This window comes from Hibiscus syriacus, unplaced genomic scaffold (genome assembly GCF_006381635.1).
Source record: "Hibiscus syriacus cultivar Baekdansim isolate YM2019G1 unplaced genomic scaffold, ASM638163v2 tig00000715_pilon, whole genome shotgun sequence".
In the NCBI taxonomy this organism is placed as follows: domain Eukaryota; kingdom Viridiplantae; phylum Streptophyta; class Magnoliopsida; order Malvales; family Malvaceae; genus Hibiscus; species Hibiscus syriacus.
This window is the reverse complement of record NW_024061811.1, coordinates 917,034-937,814: the sequence shown is the minus strand read 5'-3', so window position 1 is coordinate 937,814 and position 20,781 is coordinate 917,034. Positions and strand designations below refer to the sequence as shown.

The 20,781-nt window shown below is 34.7% G+C and overlaps 3 protein-coding genes across 3 annotated transcripts; 1 reads left to right on the top strand and 2 right to left on the bottom strand.

The window, feature by feature from the left end:
- Positions 1-144: 144 nt before the first annotated feature.
- Positions 145-1,563, bottom strand: LOC120211289 (protein CAJ1-like). Its single transcript, XM_039209868.1, has 4 exons — positions 1,398-1,563; positions 1,133-1,211; positions 921-1,058; positions 145-787 (listed from the first exon to the last, which is right to left on the bottom strand). The coding sequence occupies exons 1-4, from the start codon at positions 1,529-1,531 to the stop codon at positions 587-589; spliced, it is 552 nt and encodes a 183-aa protein (XP_039065799.1). The 5' UTR covers positions 1,532-1,563; the 3' UTR covers positions 145-586.
- On the bottom strand, positions 1,507-8,098 carry LOC120211279. The gene is made up of 8 exons (XM_039209863.1): positions 5,918-8,098; positions 5,502-5,741; positions 4,929-5,058; positions 3,662-3,814; positions 3,283-3,527; positions 3,129-3,198; positions 2,389-2,595; positions 1,507-1,633 (listed from the first exon to the last, which is right to left on the bottom strand). The coding sequence occupies exons 1-8, from the start codon at positions 7,678-7,680 to the stop codon at positions 1,532-1,534; spliced, it is 2,910 nt and encodes a 969-aa protein (XP_039065794.1). The 5' UTR covers positions 7,681-8,098; the 3' UTR covers positions 1,507-1,531.
- A 4,876-nt stretch (positions 8,099-12,974) lies between these two features.
- On the top strand, positions 12,975-14,006 carry LOC120210365 (uncharacterized protein At2g29880-like). The gene is made up of 2 exons (XM_039209122.1): positions 12,975-13,343; positions 13,440-14,006. The coding sequence occupies exons 1-2, from the start codon at positions 12,975-12,977 to the stop codon at positions 14,004-14,006; spliced, it is 936 nt and encodes a 311-aa protein (XP_039065053.1).
- Positions 14,007-20,781: the final 6,775 nt, after the last annotated feature.

Here is a 20,781-nt window from a genome sequence, read left to right as displayed (position 1 = left end):
ATTTAAATAAACATGCCATACTAATTATGTTAAAGTGTGTAAACATAGAGTTTACATCTGTGTCGGAAATTAAATTATCAATTCCAATAATGAAGATTGCAATATAATGAAACAATCAAGTTCAGAAAGAAGGGGAAAGTATAACAAAAAAAATGATACATTCTTAGTTCGAATGTCAGCTGGAGATGTAGAAAACTGCAACAACAACAAAAATGAAGTTCTTCGTAATGTCTGTACATTTACTCGACTTCCTTTATGAACAAGCAATTTCCTTGAACCGAAAGGCCATCCAGGCTTAAAACATGGACTTCATTATTTCAAAGTTTAGAAACCATACACAAACTGTGAGAAAACCCCTCAAAAAAGAAAAGAAAAAAAGAATTGCTCTTTAGGTACTGGCATTACCCAGAATTTGCATCGATGCTTTCAACCATATTGTATTACCTCCTGGAAGTTCAAATAGTTATAGGGAGTGGTTGATGTAAATTCCTTTCTGTAGATTCCCTATATAGATCCAAATCTCCTAGAAATCATCATTTAACTTGATCAGATATCCCGAGATTGTCAAACACGTGGCCCGCAATTGTCAAAAGAATCTGTTAGAACGAGTGGCTTTAGACCCTCTGGAGCTCGAGTAGCCAAACGATCTCCTGGACTCCCTCCGTGATTGCATACCACTGCTTTTATCGAACGAATAACTATAACCATCTGCAGCCGCTCTGGATGTATGTGCAAAATGTTTCTTTTGCAAGTTCCTTGTCTCTTCTTCAGAGTCGTACCTTGAGCGCTGCAGAAAGACAATGTTGCAAGATAAATACCATATTTGCCAAGAATAACATAATACCATAATAAATAAAGTTATTATAATGCTCCTCAAGGTTAAGGAAGGGATAGGCAAATTCGAGGAGGATAACATATACCTTGGTAGGGTCTGAAAGTACAGCATATGCCTCTCCAATTATCTTAAATAGTTTGTCCGCATCCTTGTAGGCTTCTTCTCTTATCTCCTTCCAGATCTTATTGTCTCCATTTTCAGTTCTTACCAGGGATTGAACAGCCTACATATGTATAAAACCTGTCATATCCCCACCAAACTTCTAAAACTATGCATATAGCAACAGATATAAGAAACCTTGTCAGGATGATGCCTAAGAGCAGCTCTCCGATATGCCTTCTTAATTTCTGCCGGTGAAACAGACGGTTCAACCCCCCTGCCATTACAGTAAAAATAGCATACGTGGTTAGATGAATGGAATGTTTTAAACCCCTTTCACGAAATCTAAAATTTACTACCCATACAATAATATTAGAAAGGTTTAAGGTAAAAGCTAACAAATTATTTAATATTAAGCCTAAGAAGAAAGTAGCATCAAGATCCAAGTACATAAGAAACTTACAAGATGAGATAGAAATCCAAAGGCACTTCCTTTTTGCTTTCTTCCTCAATTTCAGAAAGCCACGAACAAGCATGTCTCGTGTCGTTTGCCAAGTTAACAGATCTTTCGGATAATCCAGTTTGATTGGTCTTCATCTATGTTTGCTTCATGAGAAGAGAAAGAAGTCTTTCAAGATCATTAGTTGCTTTCCTATAATCTCTAATCTTCTCATATAATGTGGCACGTCTAGAAAGTGCCTGCAAAGACATCATTTTAAAATGATCTATGAATTTCACAATAAATCTAACCATTTATGTTGACTTTGGTTCAAGAATGCATCCTACACAGTATAAAACCAAGAAGGAATGCCACTAGAAGGTGATAGGAAGCAAAGAAATGTATTGAAAGTGGATAAACACATAACAAAGGCTGCTCCTGAGGCTCCAATCATTCAGAAAGCAATATTTTCCAGGAGTGAATACTTGCAATAGATCCATACAACACGATACTGAGCCAAACTTATTGGGCATACATGAGAACTTCTGGAAAAATAAGTGTTGATAACGAGAAAGAGAATAAGAAATTCCCCATTTTAACCAGCAAATTAAGAGAAATTTCTAGTAAAGGCATTTCGTTTATGCATTTTCCAATTACTTAGCATTAGGCATTTATAGTTTCCTTTTTGCTCATATTCAACATTTATAGTTTACTGCAATACAACGATAAAACCATCCAGGCAGTCCTACAAATTGAGCTTGTGCATGTGCTTAGTAGCTATTAGATGACTTCATTCACCTTCTCCCTTTGGAGGTTTTTTGCAGTTAGATTAACCAATTTTATTTAGAATGACTTTTGAATGTGAGACCCTTGTTTTTTTTTTCATTCATAGTGAATACACAATGGACTGACCGATTCAATCTCTCTACTCAGATTCCTCCAACCACTTCCGCAGAGAGAAAATCATATGAACAAGTAAGAGCACAAAGATAAATCAGTTTGCAGGAAAAAAAACCTTCAAATAATTGCCATCAAGTGCTATGGAGAGACTGCAATCAGCAATAGCATCAGTGACTTGGCCTTGCGCTTTGTATGCAGCAGCACGATTACAAAAACAAATAGCTGCAAAAGGCCGTGACTCCACATTGCAAGATAAAGCCGCAGTATAATGTTCAACAGCTTCTAAGTTTTTGCCTGATTGAAATGCTTCATTCCCTGCAGCCTGAAGAAGAAAGAAACAATTGTATTGATAACAAAGTTTTTATCTATGCCCCACCAAAGCATATCAAACTTCTGAAAGAAAGAAAAAACTAATTGATACAAGTTTCTACTAATCATTTATATGTTGTTACAATATCTCAGTTCCAGGGTTCAATCTTTATTATACGTTAATGTATAATTAAGAAATAAATTACTTTTTAGTATATATTAATCTTAATTATATTTTATTATTGAATTAATGTATTCAATTATAATAAACTTGTAAATAAAAATATTTCAGTGGAAATAACTTGTGTAGTGTCAAGTTATGCTGGTACAAGGTCCAGGGTTCAATCCGTGTGTAACCTCTTCCCTCTTCCCCCTTCCTCCTTTAAACTAATCTAATTGATTGTATTGAAAATATAAATTTATATATAAAACTTGACATTTTTAGACCACATATACCACATGGTCAACCAAAAATCACCTTGACCCAATCCTAACTTTTTTATTTAAAACCTGATTCTCAAGTTAAAAAGCATATCGAGGAAATACCTTATGGCTTAGGAGCTCACGTACAGTAGCAGCCAACGGAATTGATGATTCCAAACTGTTTCTTCCATCCCTGGACACACTCAAAATGTGCAATAATCATTGTACTTCATGGCATAAATTAGAATATTTTGAAAGACAATGGTGTCAATTTTACCTATTTGTAGTGGATAGAAATTCCTCTTGCTTCTCCAGAAAAGCAATAGCCTCTTCAAGCTTTCCTAGATGAAAGTAAGATTTGAAGATCAGGTGACACCGCCAAGTTCTAAAGGTAGGATCCTTCGAGAAGCCAGAACTATCTGGATTGGCCGGTTGGCCAATGACATCTAATGAAGAAGAATTCTTTTCAGCAGAATCAAATGTCTGCTCACACAGCTGAATTACATCTTCATATTTGCCTAGCTGCCATATTGCAAAAATGTTAATATGATTCCAACAATCTTCCTGTTATTTAACATATGCTTCAATTACAGTAAACCACCTACTTTCACAAGTTGCTCATTTAAACAAGCATATGTCAAAAAAATTACACTTACAATTAAAAAAGCCTCTGCTTTCATTTCAAGTAATTGATCCGAAACCGCGCTTATTTGCAAGGCCTCAGCAATTACTTCCAAAGCAGTCTCTGCATTTTCAGACATTTTGCTTTGCAAAAGTAGAGCCGAGTGATGCATGCATTCAGACAATTTCTGCCAAATAAGAAACCACTAATCAGCCAAATTACCATCACCGCAAATAAACCCAACATAGTGAAGCTGAAAAATGAATAAATTCAACAAAGCTAGCAAGAGTGGCTATCAAAGCAATCATACAACTTCCACCAGCTAACGATATAAAAGAAGAAAAAAATGTAAACCCCTTCCACCACCACATACATTTGCACATGCACAGACCTATAGACACAGAAATTCTTTTTTTTAGGATGACACTACAAGAAATTTAAATTCAGAGTTGTGGTTCCATGGCATAGAAAATAGCAATTAAACTTCTCAAAAACAACATATAGCCAAAAAGTGAATTAATTCAGCCACGCAAGTTAATAAATTGGAGCAAGTGGTCCGCCAAGAATTAATATAACTCATATGTGCATTATTATGACTTTAAACCTGTCCACTGATTAGAGCATGTCGTGGATCATTAAGCTTCCTTTAGTAACCAACCACCTTTTTCACTTTCGAGCATCAATTCTGCTCCTGTAGCTGCTGGTTGATATTATTTTCACCCATTAATTGTAAATAGAAATATATATGATTTTTAAGAGAAAAGGTTGAAACTATAAAGTATCAAGCTCTGAAACTTGTATGAAGGACTTCAACTCCTTAAAGCCTAAAGACAATATTTTGGACTCATTTGCAAAAGTGCAGCAATTATTTGATTACCACAGCTTGTTGTTTCTCATATAATCAATCAGACAGTCACGTTAAACAGATAGCAATCATATACTATGAGAAAGTCAGGATCATGTTCTTGATCAAGTTCATAAATTTTGGTCTCATGTAGTTTAGGATCCTAAACTAACTAAATTGATCATGTTTCTTTGGCTTCAAAATTTCATTGCAAATACAAACTACAACATACCTGCAGCCATAATTCAAAGATGATGGGCTACTCAGCAGCATAATCTCAAATGAGGACACAATGCATTATTCAGTAGGGACTTTTGCAAAATTAAATGATCTTTGGGGAGATAAAGAATAAATCGTAAGTAGTAACTAATATGATAATTAACTCAAACCGTATCAAATGAACTTGAATAAAAGAAGAACAATAATATACTAGCTCCTCTCAAATAATAATCAGCACCTGAGCTTTTTGTAGGCCATCAGAGGCTTCTACTGCAACTTTTCGGTCCACACAAACATCAGTTCCAGACTGTAAGCACTTCCTGAAATAGCGCATTGCATTCTCAACTTCCCCAAGGGCAAGGTAGCAACTTGAAGGAAAAGAAATAAAGAAGCAAGTTAGGAGAGAAAATGGAAAGGCAATAGAAATGAGACTCGGACTAACATCAAAGAATTGACATGAAAATTGATGCCAAAATAATATCCTAACAACTGGATAAGAATGAGGAGAAATATTAACTCCAAAAGAGAGCAGATATAAGAAAAAAATGGAAAACATGGTAATTTAACTGATAGAAATAATATTAAGCACTACAAAAGGTCATCAAATGGAAGTGCTAAGATTTGAAAATGGCATCAAAGCTGCATCTATGGGCAATTTGAAACAAATACCTGTAAATCATCATTCATGATGCAACAAATCTTCAATAAGCTTGGTATATAAAGGAATTTATAGGGTTCTAGGATAAACACGTAGAATCCTGGAAAATGAGGTAGCTCAAATAAAGAAAATGAAACAAATGTAGAGCCTTACTTTGCTGCTCTAAGTTGAACCCTCAAAAAGTTGGGATCTATTGAGATGGCCATCATACAATCTCCAAGTGCATCTCTCATTCTTCCAAGAGACATGTGTGTGGCTGCAAGGTTGCTATAGCACAACATCAATGCACGAAGACAGCTTGTAGATTTCTCACCTGCGGGAATACAACTTATCCCTTGCATATAATATTCCTCAGCTTTAGATGAATCCCCATTTGCATAGGCTTGATTTCCCCTGGTACATATCAGTAAAAAAATATATTCATCGTTGAAGGGAAATCAAGCACAAACAGAGGTCACATCATCAAATTACAAGATGGCAAAACAAGATCTATAAGAAAATTAATCTACGTGAAAAGTATATGTTCTAAAAGAATAAAGGTCAATTATAAAATTCTAATTAATAATAACCTTAACCGCCACTTTTCACATGATTCCATAGCTGCAGTGTTTGAACAGCTCAAATTAGGTTCACATTTATCCTCAGGTCCTTTGTCCACCCTGGAATTTCCTTCAACCTTGCTTTGCATAGTAGAAACTTCTGCTTTCAGGTCTTGCCTAGGGGATATATGCAATGAAGCACTTTTAGCCGAATTCTTCTTTTTGTGGTGGCAACTTGGTGGTGGTGGTTGACTTTTATCAGAAGGACATGCGGCAAAGGTGAAGTCAAAGCCACTTATATGTTCCGAATTAGAAGGGGAACTAAAGAACATCTGGCCATCACTATCTTGCCTGTCGATACTTGTTCTTGAACTGACTTCAGTTTCAGCTGAGCTAAGAGCGATATCACTGTTTTGATCAATATCCTCTGCTGCAACTGCAAAGCTCTCAGTTTTGGACCCATGCACAGAATCTTCTTGGGTAGCTTCAGCCGCAACACCATCAAAAACATTTCCAGAACCCTCCTCTTTTAGTTCATCTTTCACCCTACCTTCTATTATATTCGTACTCTGTGCTGTAACAACAAGATCTCCATCTATTGCATTATGTGAAACTGCTGACTGTATATCACTGAAGTCATCTTCGTTATCAATACTGAAAGACTCCTCTGAAGTTACAGAAGGTTCTCTTGAACAACGAGCGCTAGTATTACTTGAAACAAAATCTGGTCCATGCCACAACTGGACAGGTTTAGGCTGCTTCGATTTACCCTTCTTTTTCTTGACTTTTGTGCTTGTACCAATTTCTCTTTTTGCATCAAATTCCAAATTTTTATTTAAGCCAAAGGTTCTATTTGCCTGTGAATTTGGTGTTTTGAATTCTACAAAGGATGTTTCTATAGCATCTTTTTTGGCTGTAAAACAAAATTCATCTTTGTTTCCTGGTTTATCAGAAGTCATGCCAAAGGTATTTGAACCAGTCTGGAAAGGCAAGGTGTTAGATGAAAACAAAGTTGTTGATGCTGCAGCTCCACCAGGTCTAATATCAGTTTTTGGTTTATCCATATGAGCTTTAGTTGTGGCCGCCTGGAAAGTAAATCCCCTGTCTGTTTGACTAGTAGAATCTCCCATTGTACTCCCAATATTCAGCTTCATCTCTCTTCCAGCTGATAATATCTTATCCCTTTTCCAACCAGGCTGACCAGAGCTTTCACAACTCTCCTTGGTGTTATTATCATCAAACCCCTTCTTGTTCAAATTCTTAACCCCATCACTAAGCGTATCCGACACACTTCGAACCAAATTACCTTTTCCAGCCTTAAATGCAAAATCCTTCTTAGCGCCATCGTCAACATCATTGCCTGTAATATTCAATTTGCTCCGGAACTTGTGCCGAAGTTTTTCAGTTTCCACACCACTACCAATAAAACTACCTACATTGTCATCATTGTTATTACTCCAACCACCTTTTGAACAATAGTTCTCAATGTTCACCTTCGTTATATCATTTGAGAGCTTGGAAAATAAATTCCCACCCAAGTCACTCCCATCAGAAAGGCTAGGGTGTCGCAACAGATTAAAACCGGGGCCTGCCCGGTTTTCTAACTTGCCTGAAGATTTCGAATTATGGGAATTCGATTGCTTTTTACTTTTGGCAGGCTTTGGCCTCGGAAGGCCTCCCGATGATCTTTGCATAGAAGGCGAATTGAAACTAAAATTGACATTATTCGGGGTCGATTTGGAAAACCCAGAACTAAGATCACCTCCAAAACCAAAACTAGAAGATGAGTTCATTTTCTCTCGTGAAAACTTATTAGATTGAACACAAATAAACAGAGAAAGACCCAAAAGTATTAACCGTTAAAGGAACAAACGAAGCCTGACCAATGGGAGTTGAACAAGAGGAGGAAAAAAGAAGCTCCTCTAGGATCTAGCAACGCCGGCTACATGGCAACGTCGGCGTCATCAAATCCAACGGCAGCCAATGTGATTGGATTGAAAATCTGATAGCTTGAATGATCAAAAGGTGGCAGACGATGGGGTTCTTTTCGTTTTCTTCTTCTTTTTAATTCATTGAATGATCAAAACGAAATGTAAATAAGCATCTGGTTTTAGTGGTGATTTTGATAATGAAACAGAGATTAACAGTGACAACTTCCAGAGAAAAAGAGGGTTTTCCACAGTTTTTGAAGGTGGTTTCTTTTGAAAATTTTGATCCGGGGTGTTTGGATCATGGAATTGAGGATTTCTAGCGGGAATTTTTTTTTCTGATTAATATTCCTATGTTTGGATGGGCAAGTTTCTCAATAGGAGAGTAATAAAAAATTATCAACAATAATATTTTCTCTCTTTTTACAGGGAATGTTAATCCCATGTCTTGCTTAGGTATTGTTTTATTCCCTGTTCTAAGGGCGAAAAATACCCTCTTCCCGTCCGTTTGTCAGTGCTTCTTCTTCCAAGCCTTGGATTTCATCAAAGAAATCTCTTATCATCTTCGTTTCTGTCAAGTTCTACCGCCCGCCCCTCCCTTCGCTATATGGTACTTTATTTTAATCCTTGCTTCCTTCTGTTGTTAAATTACTCACCACATTGTTTGATGCTTTCTTTGATCCTCAATTCCTTTTTTTCCAACACATTTTTTTGTTTAGGTTTTTTTCTTGTTTCGTTTGATTGTTTAAGAAGCTAGGTTTTTAGGCATCCATGGAATTCGATTAACAGATGTATACATTAATTTTGATTTTAGTTTCTTCCGCATCCAAATCTGCTTTTTTTTTGGAAAGGCTAGTGCGTAAATCTCACAGCAAATCTGTTTTTTTTATTCCTGTTTCATTTGAAGCTTTTGTTTTTCTCATAAGCTAGCTGAGGCATGCATGCCAAACAAAATATGATTTGGGGATTATTTAGCTGTTAACGCTGAAATACCTCTTTTTCATTATTATTCTTTCAAAGTTTAATTATGAGATTGAAAAGTACTTTAGGAATGTTGAACCCATTTTCTGCAAGAGTTGATGTTGAAAATCGATTAGTGGAACCCGTATTCTTCCCCAAGTTCATGAATGATATTTGTGTCCATTTTTTAGGATTTACAAAAGATCTTAAACACGTTATGTTCATTCCTTGTTAGTGTTGCTCTTATTTAATTTGTCTTTCTTTCCTATCGTTTGCCATTGAAGTTGAGTGTGTGCCAAATAGAGAAGTATTTTCTGCTTCATCTTTATATTTACACTTTTGATCCTGCATTTTACTTCTCATAGCATGCATTCTGAGATTGTTTTTGTGTGATTTCTGACCTTAAGTAGATAGAAAAGAGTTGGATTTATCATCTTGCTCAAATCTCTTAAATTAGCATTGAGTCTTTAATACAGTGATTTTTGCTTGTTTGATCAAATTGTGGTACTAATTTAGTCTTTGAAGCTTGCTAAACCTTGCTTATGTTCTTATGGTGCATAAAGAGTTGAAGGAGGTATAATGATGCTCACTGAGTCAAAATTTTTGTAACCTGGTAAACACTCAGAATGATGAGATGAACTAGCTGTTTCACTCACAATTAGACAAAGCATAAACTGGAAAAGGCATAATTTATGATAAAATAAAAGATTTAGACTTTCACCTTCATATGATTATCAAGTCCTGAAGCTCCCTAAAGATATACTTCTCCTTTAGCTAAAGTTAAGCATCAAAGGTCTTAAATAAAACTTGCAATTGCACCTGCTCCAACTCCAGCCTCGTGTCCCTAACCTGAACAAATAGTTTTAATGATAAAATAATATGGAGTTCCATATTATTTTCTGATAGCGCCAGATGTTGCTTTTATAAAATGCATGTCCCGGATATGTGTACCCAATATTGTATCATATAGAATAACTTAGTGCAGCATCTCTGGTCATCATATTCTGGTTCTGCAGTACCTTTTGTGATCTTTTTGCTAATGTATAGGGCTAAATCACATAAGATACTAATGGCAGCTTGATATCTCTACATGGTACTGAAATGTAAAATAGTTGGTGTCTATTTTTTCAAGAGTAGCTGAAGAACGTTTATGAATTTAAGTCGTAATTGATGTGGTTATTAATTTTAACTTTGATTGGGGCCTCCACAAAAAAAAAGAAATTAATTTTAATTTTTGTTCGAAGTCTTTGATGAGAGACCCTGAACAAGTGCTCTTCTTGCTTAAACCCAGATACGAGTCTGGGTTGGTGGTGCATAATCGTCCATGAAAAGAAGGCATGAGAGCATTTTTCATTCACTGCTGCTGATAACCGCATTCAACAATTTTAAATTCATAGAAGAAAGTTAAATAATTATGAACACGACTAAACCACATTCAAATATTTAGAGGGATAAAATATTTAAATTTAAAATAATAAAATTTATATGTATTTACTTTAAAATTTTTTATAAAAAAAGTTTAATTTTACTTAAATTTAAATTAATAAAGATTTAAAATGTTATTCAATCAAAAATTTTGGGAATGTCTATGAAGCTAAGTCCCTTATTACATATTTGCAACGACAAATGTTACTGGTACTTGATCTTTGCAACTTTAGTTACTTACAGGGATCACCCGTAAAATTTGACCTTACAGGAACAACAATATCCCATGGTTATAAGCTTTTAGAATTTCAATAGGGAAGAAGACTCCAGAAAGAGAAACGCAATGAAAATGAAACTACCATTTACATCTGTTAATTGAAACTTGATAGTTTTACAAGCCAGATCCTAATTCTGACATCATTCACCAACAATAAACGTAAGTTCTTGCTTATTCATATCAAACAAGACACGGACAAAACGTAAACGACATTGATGTTGTTAAAAAGGGAAAACAACAGTGAATTAATAGGACTAGGGCATGACAAACGATTAGGAAATAAGATGGAACTCTAGGGAAAATAGGGTTATAAGAACCTCTAGTTTCTACTATCGATTCAAAGATAATAATATGTTAGGAATAATTGTTTTGGTTGTAAAGCCTAAACTTATTTATATAGGCCTTCTTTCTTGCAAGCAAAGCTACTAGACCTTATTGCCTTTAAAAAGACGATCGCCCTCAACAAGTATATACACTCGAACGGTGAATGGTTAATTAGAATGCTAGTTTCTACCAAGCAAACAATGTTAGTATTAAGTAAAAGAATTTTACTAACTATGCCTTGTGATGCAGTTGTATCGTTTTAATAAAAAATTAAGGTATTAATATGAAACCCGTCATCGGTGTTTAAGCATGCTTTGTTTATGAAACTGTTAAATTAGTGTTCAATTATTTTTATTGTCATGATAAACAATTGTTCTTGTTAAATATTATTATTTTCTAATATTAATATGTTTGTTCATAATAACAGTTATGGCTCATTTACCAATGCGAAAGAAGACACATATCGCCACAATTCTTATTTTACAACTGCAAATGATGGAGATTGTGTGTCATATGCTTATGGTTATTTCAGTTATTCTTAGAAAATATAAAAATCATCCTAAAATAACTTATGCACATGAAAGACTTTATAGACATAATATTAGATCACTTAATTTACATAAAATTGTATTTGAAAGTGATTGACAAAGTGTTGATAATTGTCGAATGGATAGGACAACATTTCTCAAATTGTGTCACCTATTACAAAGTCAAAGTGGGTTAAAAGAGAGTCGATATATGTCTATAGAAGAAATGGTTATTACTTTCCTTCATATTATATCCCACCATATTAAGATTAGAGTTTTAAAACGTCAAACAGTAAGATCTGGTGAAACAATTAGTAGAGTTCTCCATACAGTGTTAGCTTCAGTCTTGAAACTGCATCCGATCCTTTTTAGAAAACCAGAACCGATACAAGATAATTCAACAGATGATAGATGGAAATGGTTTAAGGTATTATATCATAATTCTAAACTTTCTTTTAAGTTAATTACTAATGTTTAATACATAAATGGATAGTAATAATGCAATTTAACTTTATTTGATGAATATAGGGATGTTTGGGTGCTCTAGATGGAACGTATATTAAGGTCAATGTAGTTGCAATCGATAAACCTAGATACAGAACAAGAAAAAATGAAATTGCGACAAATGTACTTGGTGTTTGCACACCAAACATGCAATTCATTTATGTTTTACCTGGGTAGGAAGGTTCTGCAGCTGATGGTAGAATACTCAGAGATGCCATTAGTAGAAGAAATGGTTTAAATGTTCCACAAGGTAAATTATTAGGTCATTAATATATATATATATATATATATATATATAAGAATGTAAAATTCTTACAAGTTTTGTATATTAATTTACTTTTTAAATTAAAATAATATAGGGTGTTACTACTTATGTGATGCCGGATACACGAATGGAGAGGAATTTCTTGCACCATATAGAGGTCAAAGATACCACTTGAATGATTGGAGAGAAGGACACCAATCTACCACCCCTCAAGAATATTTCAACATGAAACATTCTCAAACTAGGAATTGCTTTGAGAGATGCTTCGGCATATTGAAAGCGAGATGGGCAATTTTAAGGGAAAAATCATTTTATCCAGTGAAAACAAAATGTAGACTCATTTCCGCTTGTTGTCTTCTTCATAATTTCATAAGATCTGAGATGTCAATCGATCCTATTGAATCTGACTATACTGAAGATAATAGGCATGTTGAAGAGATTAATGAAGTAGAAATGATCAGACATTGTGAGCCAAACAGTGCTTGGACTGAGTGGAGAGACAAATTAGCAGAAGATATATTTACTAGTTGGTTGGCGTCACGTACTTTAGGATAGATGTTATTTTATGTTATGTATGACTTTCACCTTATATTTTATCTAATGTTAGTGGTCATTACTTTCATGTATTTGACATCTTTATATTTTATGGCATAAACTTTATTAAATTTTATGTATTTATCTCCTATAAAATTCAAATTTTATTTGCTATGGCCATTCATTATTTATGTCATTCACTACATTTGATTTATATTATGTTACTATTTTAAATTTCATTTATGATTAGTATTGACAATGATGACATATTTTATGTTATGTTATGCATTTTTTATATACATCTTCTTAGATTGTTTCGAAGAGCAATATGTCAACATCAAATATGGAATCTCAAAGGGGGGAAAAACCGACATCTAGAAAGGTTAAGTCTTTAGGAACTAAAAGGACATGGACTAAAGAGGAGGATGTTGCACTTGTTGAATGTTTACACATTTTGGCTGAAGACCCACATTGGAAAGCTGATAATGGAACATTTAGATCAGGTTATCTATCTAACCTTGAAAAGATGTTAGAAATCAAGCTTCCAACATCACAAATTAGGGCCCATCCACATATTGAATCTAGAGTGAAGCTACTCAAAAGACAATACAATGTTTTATCTGAAATGTTGAATATTGGAAGTGGATTCGGTTGGAATGAAGAAGAAAAATGTTTAACTGCACCAAAGGATGTGTTTGATGATTGGGTTAGAGTAAGTATTTTAATTGAATTTATCTTCTTTCTATACTCTTTGTTATCTACTTAGATTTGTAAGATTTATTAAATCTGCAATTTTATTATATTGTAGAATCATCCAACTGCTGCTGGATTGAGAAACATGACATTTCCATTCTTTGATGACTTTGTTCATATATTTGGAAAAGAAAGAGCTACAGGAATAGCAGCAGAGACAGCAGCTGATGCAGTGGAACATATTGATGTAGAAGATAATGCATTTATAGATGCATTACTTGAAGAAAAGGGAGTAAGAGATTCTGAATCAAGAGAGGATATTGGTGCTTCAACTTGCCAAACATCTGATGCTATTGGCTCTACCCCTATAATGAAAAAAGTAGCTAGCAAGAAAAGGTCTCGAAGTGATGGTGGGTTAACTGAGCTTGTACAGGAGATAAGTAAGTTCGGTACTACATACCGAGAAACTGCCAAAGAAATTAAGGATATTACTGCTTTATTGAAAAAAGAGGCAGAAGGAAATGATCGAAGAATATCGATTTTCACTGAAATCATGAAAATTGAAGGACTGTCCACTGATGAAATGCTTACTGCAGGAGAGTATATTAGCAAAGATGCGCACAAGGTAGATTTCTTCTTTTCTTTGCCAAAAGAATTCAAGCAAGATTATGTGATTAAGTAATTGGTTGAATGCCGTCAATTTAGACCATCATTTTGACCGTCGTCCTTCTACAATTATGTCGATCTCTTTTTGATTGTGACTTTAGAATATGGTCCCAACTTTTTTGTGTAGCTTAGAAAGTATATGTCAATCTTTTGACTTGAAGAATTTTGTGTGTATATAATATAGCCAACATAAATGATTACGTTTAGAAAGTCATGGCTATTATCTTTTGTAAGTCTGAACATTGTACAATCTTTTGATGGTTAATGTTATACTTCTTTTTGTTATGTAGTATATGAGTTGCAAGTAATGTGCTAGTTTTCGAATAAGTTTTCTTTTTTATTGAAAGCATTGCAGGTTTGGTCTTGATATTGTTCGAGTGATGTTGTTTGGGAGGAATAGTGGGGTCTGACTTTATAGTTCTATCGTAACTTGGGATTGTTCTGCTGGTGCCCAAGTTGAGTTTTCAGTTCTGAAGGTTGTGGATTCATTGTGCAGGGTGTTGTACCATTGAAAATTTTGCCTTGGTTTGGGGTGAGTGACGCTCCTCTGCTGGTTTTGTTCTGTTGGTTACAGATGATTAGATTGTTCTGTTGATATTTTTAGCTAAGGTAAGGAGTATGGTGGACTCTTTTTCCTCTACTAGGTTTGGGAAAGTTTTTTTCTAACGAGGTCCATGCATTTGTCCGATTTTATATGATTTTGCTTATATTATTATACAATACTACTTTTTTTATTATAAAAAATAGTGCCAAAACTAAATTATTTGAATCATTCGATTCGGATTAATTGAGATTAATCATGTGAAATTGAATGTTTGATTGACAAGAATGATGAAGGTTTTCTCTATATGATGCTGCTGTTGGAGAGAGCATATTTGAAGTGTTAGAGATTGGAGGGGAATGTCTGATGTAGATAGTTTTAGGTTTGGGCACTCTAATCCAAACACATTGTACCATCGAGATGAATAAACTATTTAAATTCTGATATTGATTTACGATTGAAACCACAGTATTGATTAGTATTCATACGATACAAACAATTATAACTTAAAATGTTACAACACAAATTAAGGGGGAATAAATTTTGATTTTTGAAAAACTTTTCAATTATTAATAGGAGCTTTTGGTTCGGGTTTCTCATCCGGTTCATAGTTAACATCCAATTCCACTCTTTGACCTGAAATAAAAGAAAGAAAAGATGAGAAGCTATTCACGTTTAATGCACAAAAAACTTGTTACAACATACAAACATACCAAAGAATCCACGAATTTAATATAAGTATTCCTTACTGAATGAATAAATAATATAAATCATCAACCAATTACTGATAAATTATGTTTTCTTACTTATTAAAATATTAACAAAGATAATGATGAATTATGGTCAAATATAAAATTATAGACAATATGATTTTTAGTGTTATATTTTCTTACTTATTTGAATTATGTTTTTGTAATATAAAGTAATGAGATAAATAATAATGATAAAGTATGCATAAATAAGTATAAGTATAAAAGATAAATAAATAAATTATTTTATATAGAAGATATAATAAATATTATATCTTAGATAACAAAAATAATTTACATCTTTTTATTATTATGAATATCTATGAAGAATTTCCACAATGTAAACATTTAGTTAAATGTTTATGTAAGATTTTAATATACTTTTACATAAATTATGTAAAATTTTATATTAATTAAAATAAAAATAATACATGATATATTTAAATACTCAAGTAATATATTATCAACAAATGAAATTTTTATATAAATAATTTTTGTTTAAATATTTATGATTTCACTTCTTAAAAAAAATATAGAACAAGGACAATTTGGTATAATATACATTCCAGTAATCTTTTATTCCTCCAACCAAACACTGTAATCTTACATTCCTGCCAAACCAACCAAACACAATAATGTAACATTCCCAGTAATCATATTCCCTGGTAATCTTTTATTCCCACTGGTAATCTTACATTCCGTGAACCAAACGCACCCTTAATGTTGCTTTAAAAAAAGCATCTTTTTCTTTCTGTTTATTTTTAAATTTTTTTAATATTGAGCTTTAATTTTCTGAAAATAGGCAAATTACAACTGCCATTTTTTTTTGAAATAACTGCCATATTTTTATATTTTTATGTTGGATGAAAATACTTGGCAATTTTTTCGATATATCATCGTCCACCATTTTTTTCTCGATCAGGCACCGTTCAGACTATATTTCCCGATCTAACACCCTTTGCAGAAAGACGCGCCCCCTACAACGCGTTTAACGCTGATTTGGCGCCACGTGGGGTAAGGCACACCTTATGTTGACATGGGATACATGTGTGTATAACGCGACCTCTGGGGCGCGCCTTAGGCCACGTAGGATATAGCGCGGGGCATGGACCACGCCTTACCGTTAACACAATTATGTTAGGCGCGGATCAGGGGCCGCGTCTTAGCTTTATCTGATATAATTATGTAAGGCGCGGTGCAATTACCGCGTCTTATAGCTTTTCCCAGCTATAAATACTCTTTCCCCCGTTAACTCCTCACATCTCCTCTTGATTATAAAAATTTAATACAACAATCCGACAATCTTTTCATATTTGATTCAGAAGTTCGTGCGATTTTTCGTTATTAAGTAATTTTGTGATACATTTTTTTATTATACTTATTGTTTATTATAATTATTTGAAAAAATATTATACTAATTGTTGTCAATTAATTTTTGTGTTTGTAAAATTAGAAAGCGAGAACATACGTCGAAATAGTTTTGCGATATAGGTAGTAATATAAAATTATATTATTTAAATTATTTACGTTTATGTGTAAAAAAATTATTGTGTTATATTTTCGTTCATATATTATTTATTTAATCAGTTTTGTTTCAGTTGTTTTTTTTGCAGATATAATATTGAAGCACTTTTAAACTCAAAGAATGGCGCGACTTTCAATTATTGTTTATTATGGTGGTAAAATTCGAGAAGATGAAACCGGCGTTATTTTCGTATCAAATGAGCGTGTTAAAATATCATTGAAGAGAAACATAACTCTTGAGGAGCTGATAACGACGATTTCGAAGAAGATTCATGTTTGAAGTAGTAGAAGAATGTCATCGTTACAGTACAGATTTCCAACATCATTGTTGTCATTAACTTATACAACGTTCGAACTATCGGACAATGATGATGTTGAAATGATGGTTGATTCTCAAAGTAATTATTCATATGACGATATTGAGATGTATGCAAAGTTTGTTCAAGTGCGTGCTGTTCGGGGTCAATCATTAAGCTCCCACACTGGGCTAGCTGAACAAATTGACAAGTTGACAGCCCGACGACAGTAATGTGTAATGATTTTAATACCATAATGGGGAGACATTCATCCGTAACTCCTTACGATATGTACCGAGGTAGGTCGACGAACAATCCGTATGGCAACATCGCGTCCAGTTCAAGGGGAAGACATTCATCTGCAAATCCCTTTGACCTTAATATGGAGATTCCATCGACGTAACAGTCTGCGCAGTTTCCATTTGACATGATGGCTTCAAGCTCTAGGGGAGGCATTCGGCTGTGAGTTTTTTCGATCTGAATGTCGATATGCCTTCCAGTTCAAGGGGAAGGTATGCAAGTAGTAGGTTCTTCGACCTAAATGTGGAGAGCATGAAGGAACCATCATCTCTACCAGAAGAACCGTTTCGTGAGCCTGGTACGAATGGTGCTGAGACTGGACTATTCATTCACCCAGAATCACCGCAATTCAACTCTGATGATGATAATGATGTGGATGAAGTTCCAGCAAATGTGGCACAAACTGACCCTCCAGCACACATGTATGAAGCTGATTATTATGTAATGTATGCGCCAGAATTTGCGGATATGCCTCATCTCGATGACTATAGATATTACTCATCAATAAATAATGATGAGTTATATTTAGGCATGGAGTTTTCAAGCAAAGAAAAAGCGATGATGGCTATAAAAAATTACAATATCCGTAATTCTGTTCAATCGAGAGTCGACCGCTCCACAACAAAAAAATATGTATGCTACTGTGCCCGACACAAAAACGGATGCAATTGGATGGTTTGCGTATCGAAGAGGAAGAGGAAAAATAACAGATGGGAACTAACAGTATACAACGGTCCTCACACATGTTGTGTTGGAGGGGTTAACCAAGATCATCCCAACTTGGACTCGGAAGTGATATGCCAATCCATCATGCCCATGGTAAAAGCAAGCTCTCATATAGCTGTTGTTGTGTTGATTTCAGTTAAACAATCGCAGTATGGGTACAATGTCTCCTATAAAAAAGCTTGGTTGGCAAAACAAAATGTCATTGTCAAACTTCATGGCAAATGGGAAACATCTTACAACGAACTTCCAGGCTGGTTTAGGCTGGTACGGAGGTTGAATCTTGGGACAATTGTGGACTTCGAAACCTCCTATGCATACCATAATGATCGAGTTCTCTACGATCGATGCCAATTCTACCGGGTTTTTTGGACTTACTCACAGTGCGTCAATGCTATCAAATACTACAAACCTGTGGTCCAGATCGACGAGACTTTCTTGTATGGAAAATACAAGCAAGTTTTATTATTGGCAGTTGTCCATGATGGTAATCGCAACATTCTTCCAGTTGCTTTTGCTCTTATCGAAGGAGAATATACATATTCTTGGGCTTTTTTCCTCCGAAATTTACGTGCACATGTTATCATGAATGAAAAAATCTGTCATTTCATATCGCAGAGCTGGGATCAAAGCAGCAATGGAGTCTTTGTCCAATGTGGCAACCACCCTTTATCCAACATAAGTATTATCTCCGACACATTGTTACGAACTACCATGGAAGATACAAGAAGAATGATGAGCGTCAATTACTTGTGCGCATGGGTAAGTGAAACTGATGTAGTTTGTTTTCTTTCGATCCTTTTGATCTGGCTAATAAGTTATACATTTTTTATCAGGTTACGAACTTCTTCCTCGAAAGTTTGAATCAATGCTTCAAGATTTACGGGCGAAGAACGAGGAAGGATTCGATTACACCAGCCTCATCAATAAAGAAATGTGGATGAACGCTTATGATGGTGGATATCGATATGGGCACATGACGACCAACTTGGCAGAGGTAATCAATTCAACCTTAAAGGGTGCACGTCACTTACCTGTAACGGCTTTGGTAAAGATTACATATTTTCGTTTGGGGGCACTTTTTGCGAAGCTCGGGGGATAAACTCAAACCTGGATGCAAGGCGGTCATATCTATCACCCTAGATTAGTTGCAGATCTACAGAAAAAAATTTTTGCATCAAATGGGATGTTTGTAACAAGCTTCTCTAGAAGGCATGAAATGTTTCGTGTCACAGAGTTGTCGCGACCTCTTCAGGGGATTGATGTTGTATCGTTAAGAGTAAATCTAAGGGATAGAACATGCGACTGCGGGTTTTTTCAAGCTTTGAAATATCCATGCTCTCATGTGATAGCAACTTTCTCGCATACATGTCAAGACTATAACCATTTTGTGGATCACGTATACCTACTATCTAAAGTTTTAAGGTATACGAATTTGAGTTCCCCCCATAGGTAATGACAAAGACCCTGATGGGGTTCAAGATTAGCTTCCGAGTATACCAAATTCGAGTTTATTGAGGGAGCGTGGTTGTCCAAAATCCAATCGAATTCATTGTGATATAGATATTCGAGAAAGATCTAGACAAGACAGAAGATGTGGGCATTGTAGAAACCCATGACACACTAGAAAAACATGTCCACTTCTGTTGTCATCAAGTAACAATTGATGATGAAATGATGTAGTTGTTTATTAATTAATAATTATTGTACTTTAATTTGCATTTACTTCAAGTTAATGTTATTCGAAAACCACTGATGAAGATTAAAAAAACGATACAATTATACGAGATTGGAAGTTGGTGTTATATTAACGAATAACTGATATTAACGATACAATAAGTATTAAATGGTAAATGATAACCAAATTACAATAACTAATATTAAATGGTAATAAACAAAATTAATCAAAATAAATTAACAAAAAGTCCAACAAATTTAACAAAATAAATTAAAATAAATCCAACCATATTAACGAATTAAAGTAAGTATTAAATGATAAATAAAAAAATACAATAAAAAATCCAATAAACAACTACAATAAAAAGTACTAAATACAAATATAAAAAAACAAAATCTATCGATGCCTGCGACGCGAATGTGTTCCGTAGGGCGGTGGTTGTCGGTCTCGAGGAGGATTTCTTCGTATCACTGGTTGTGACTCCTCGCTGTCATCATCATCACCATCATTATCGTTGTCGTCGTCTTCCTGAGCAGCTAAATTTTGTTGATGAGAAGCTGATGACGATGAAGCACCTCCATAGAATAAGGACCCTGGAGGTGTATGACTAACTATCCCACCGGCCTACGAAAACTGGGAAAACTTATAAAACCCAGACATCACTGAGTGTGAAAACTGTACAGGAGGTATCTGTGCTACAGCCATGGGTGATGAGGCTGAACCCACCAAATATCTAGTATATGAACCCTAAGTCAGATCTGCAAACATAGACCCATAATAGCCTCTAGGAGGGGTCATAAAACTCTGTGAAGGTGGAGGCGGCGGGCTCATAAAACCATGTGAAGGCGGCGACATCTAATAATGGAAAGGCGGTGACGGCATCATATATGGCTGCGGTATGTAAGTCGCTACAGACAGTGGCTGCTATGAAGGTCCTGCTGGTGCAGCTGAGGATGAACCGGAAGCACCTGCTCTCCGTC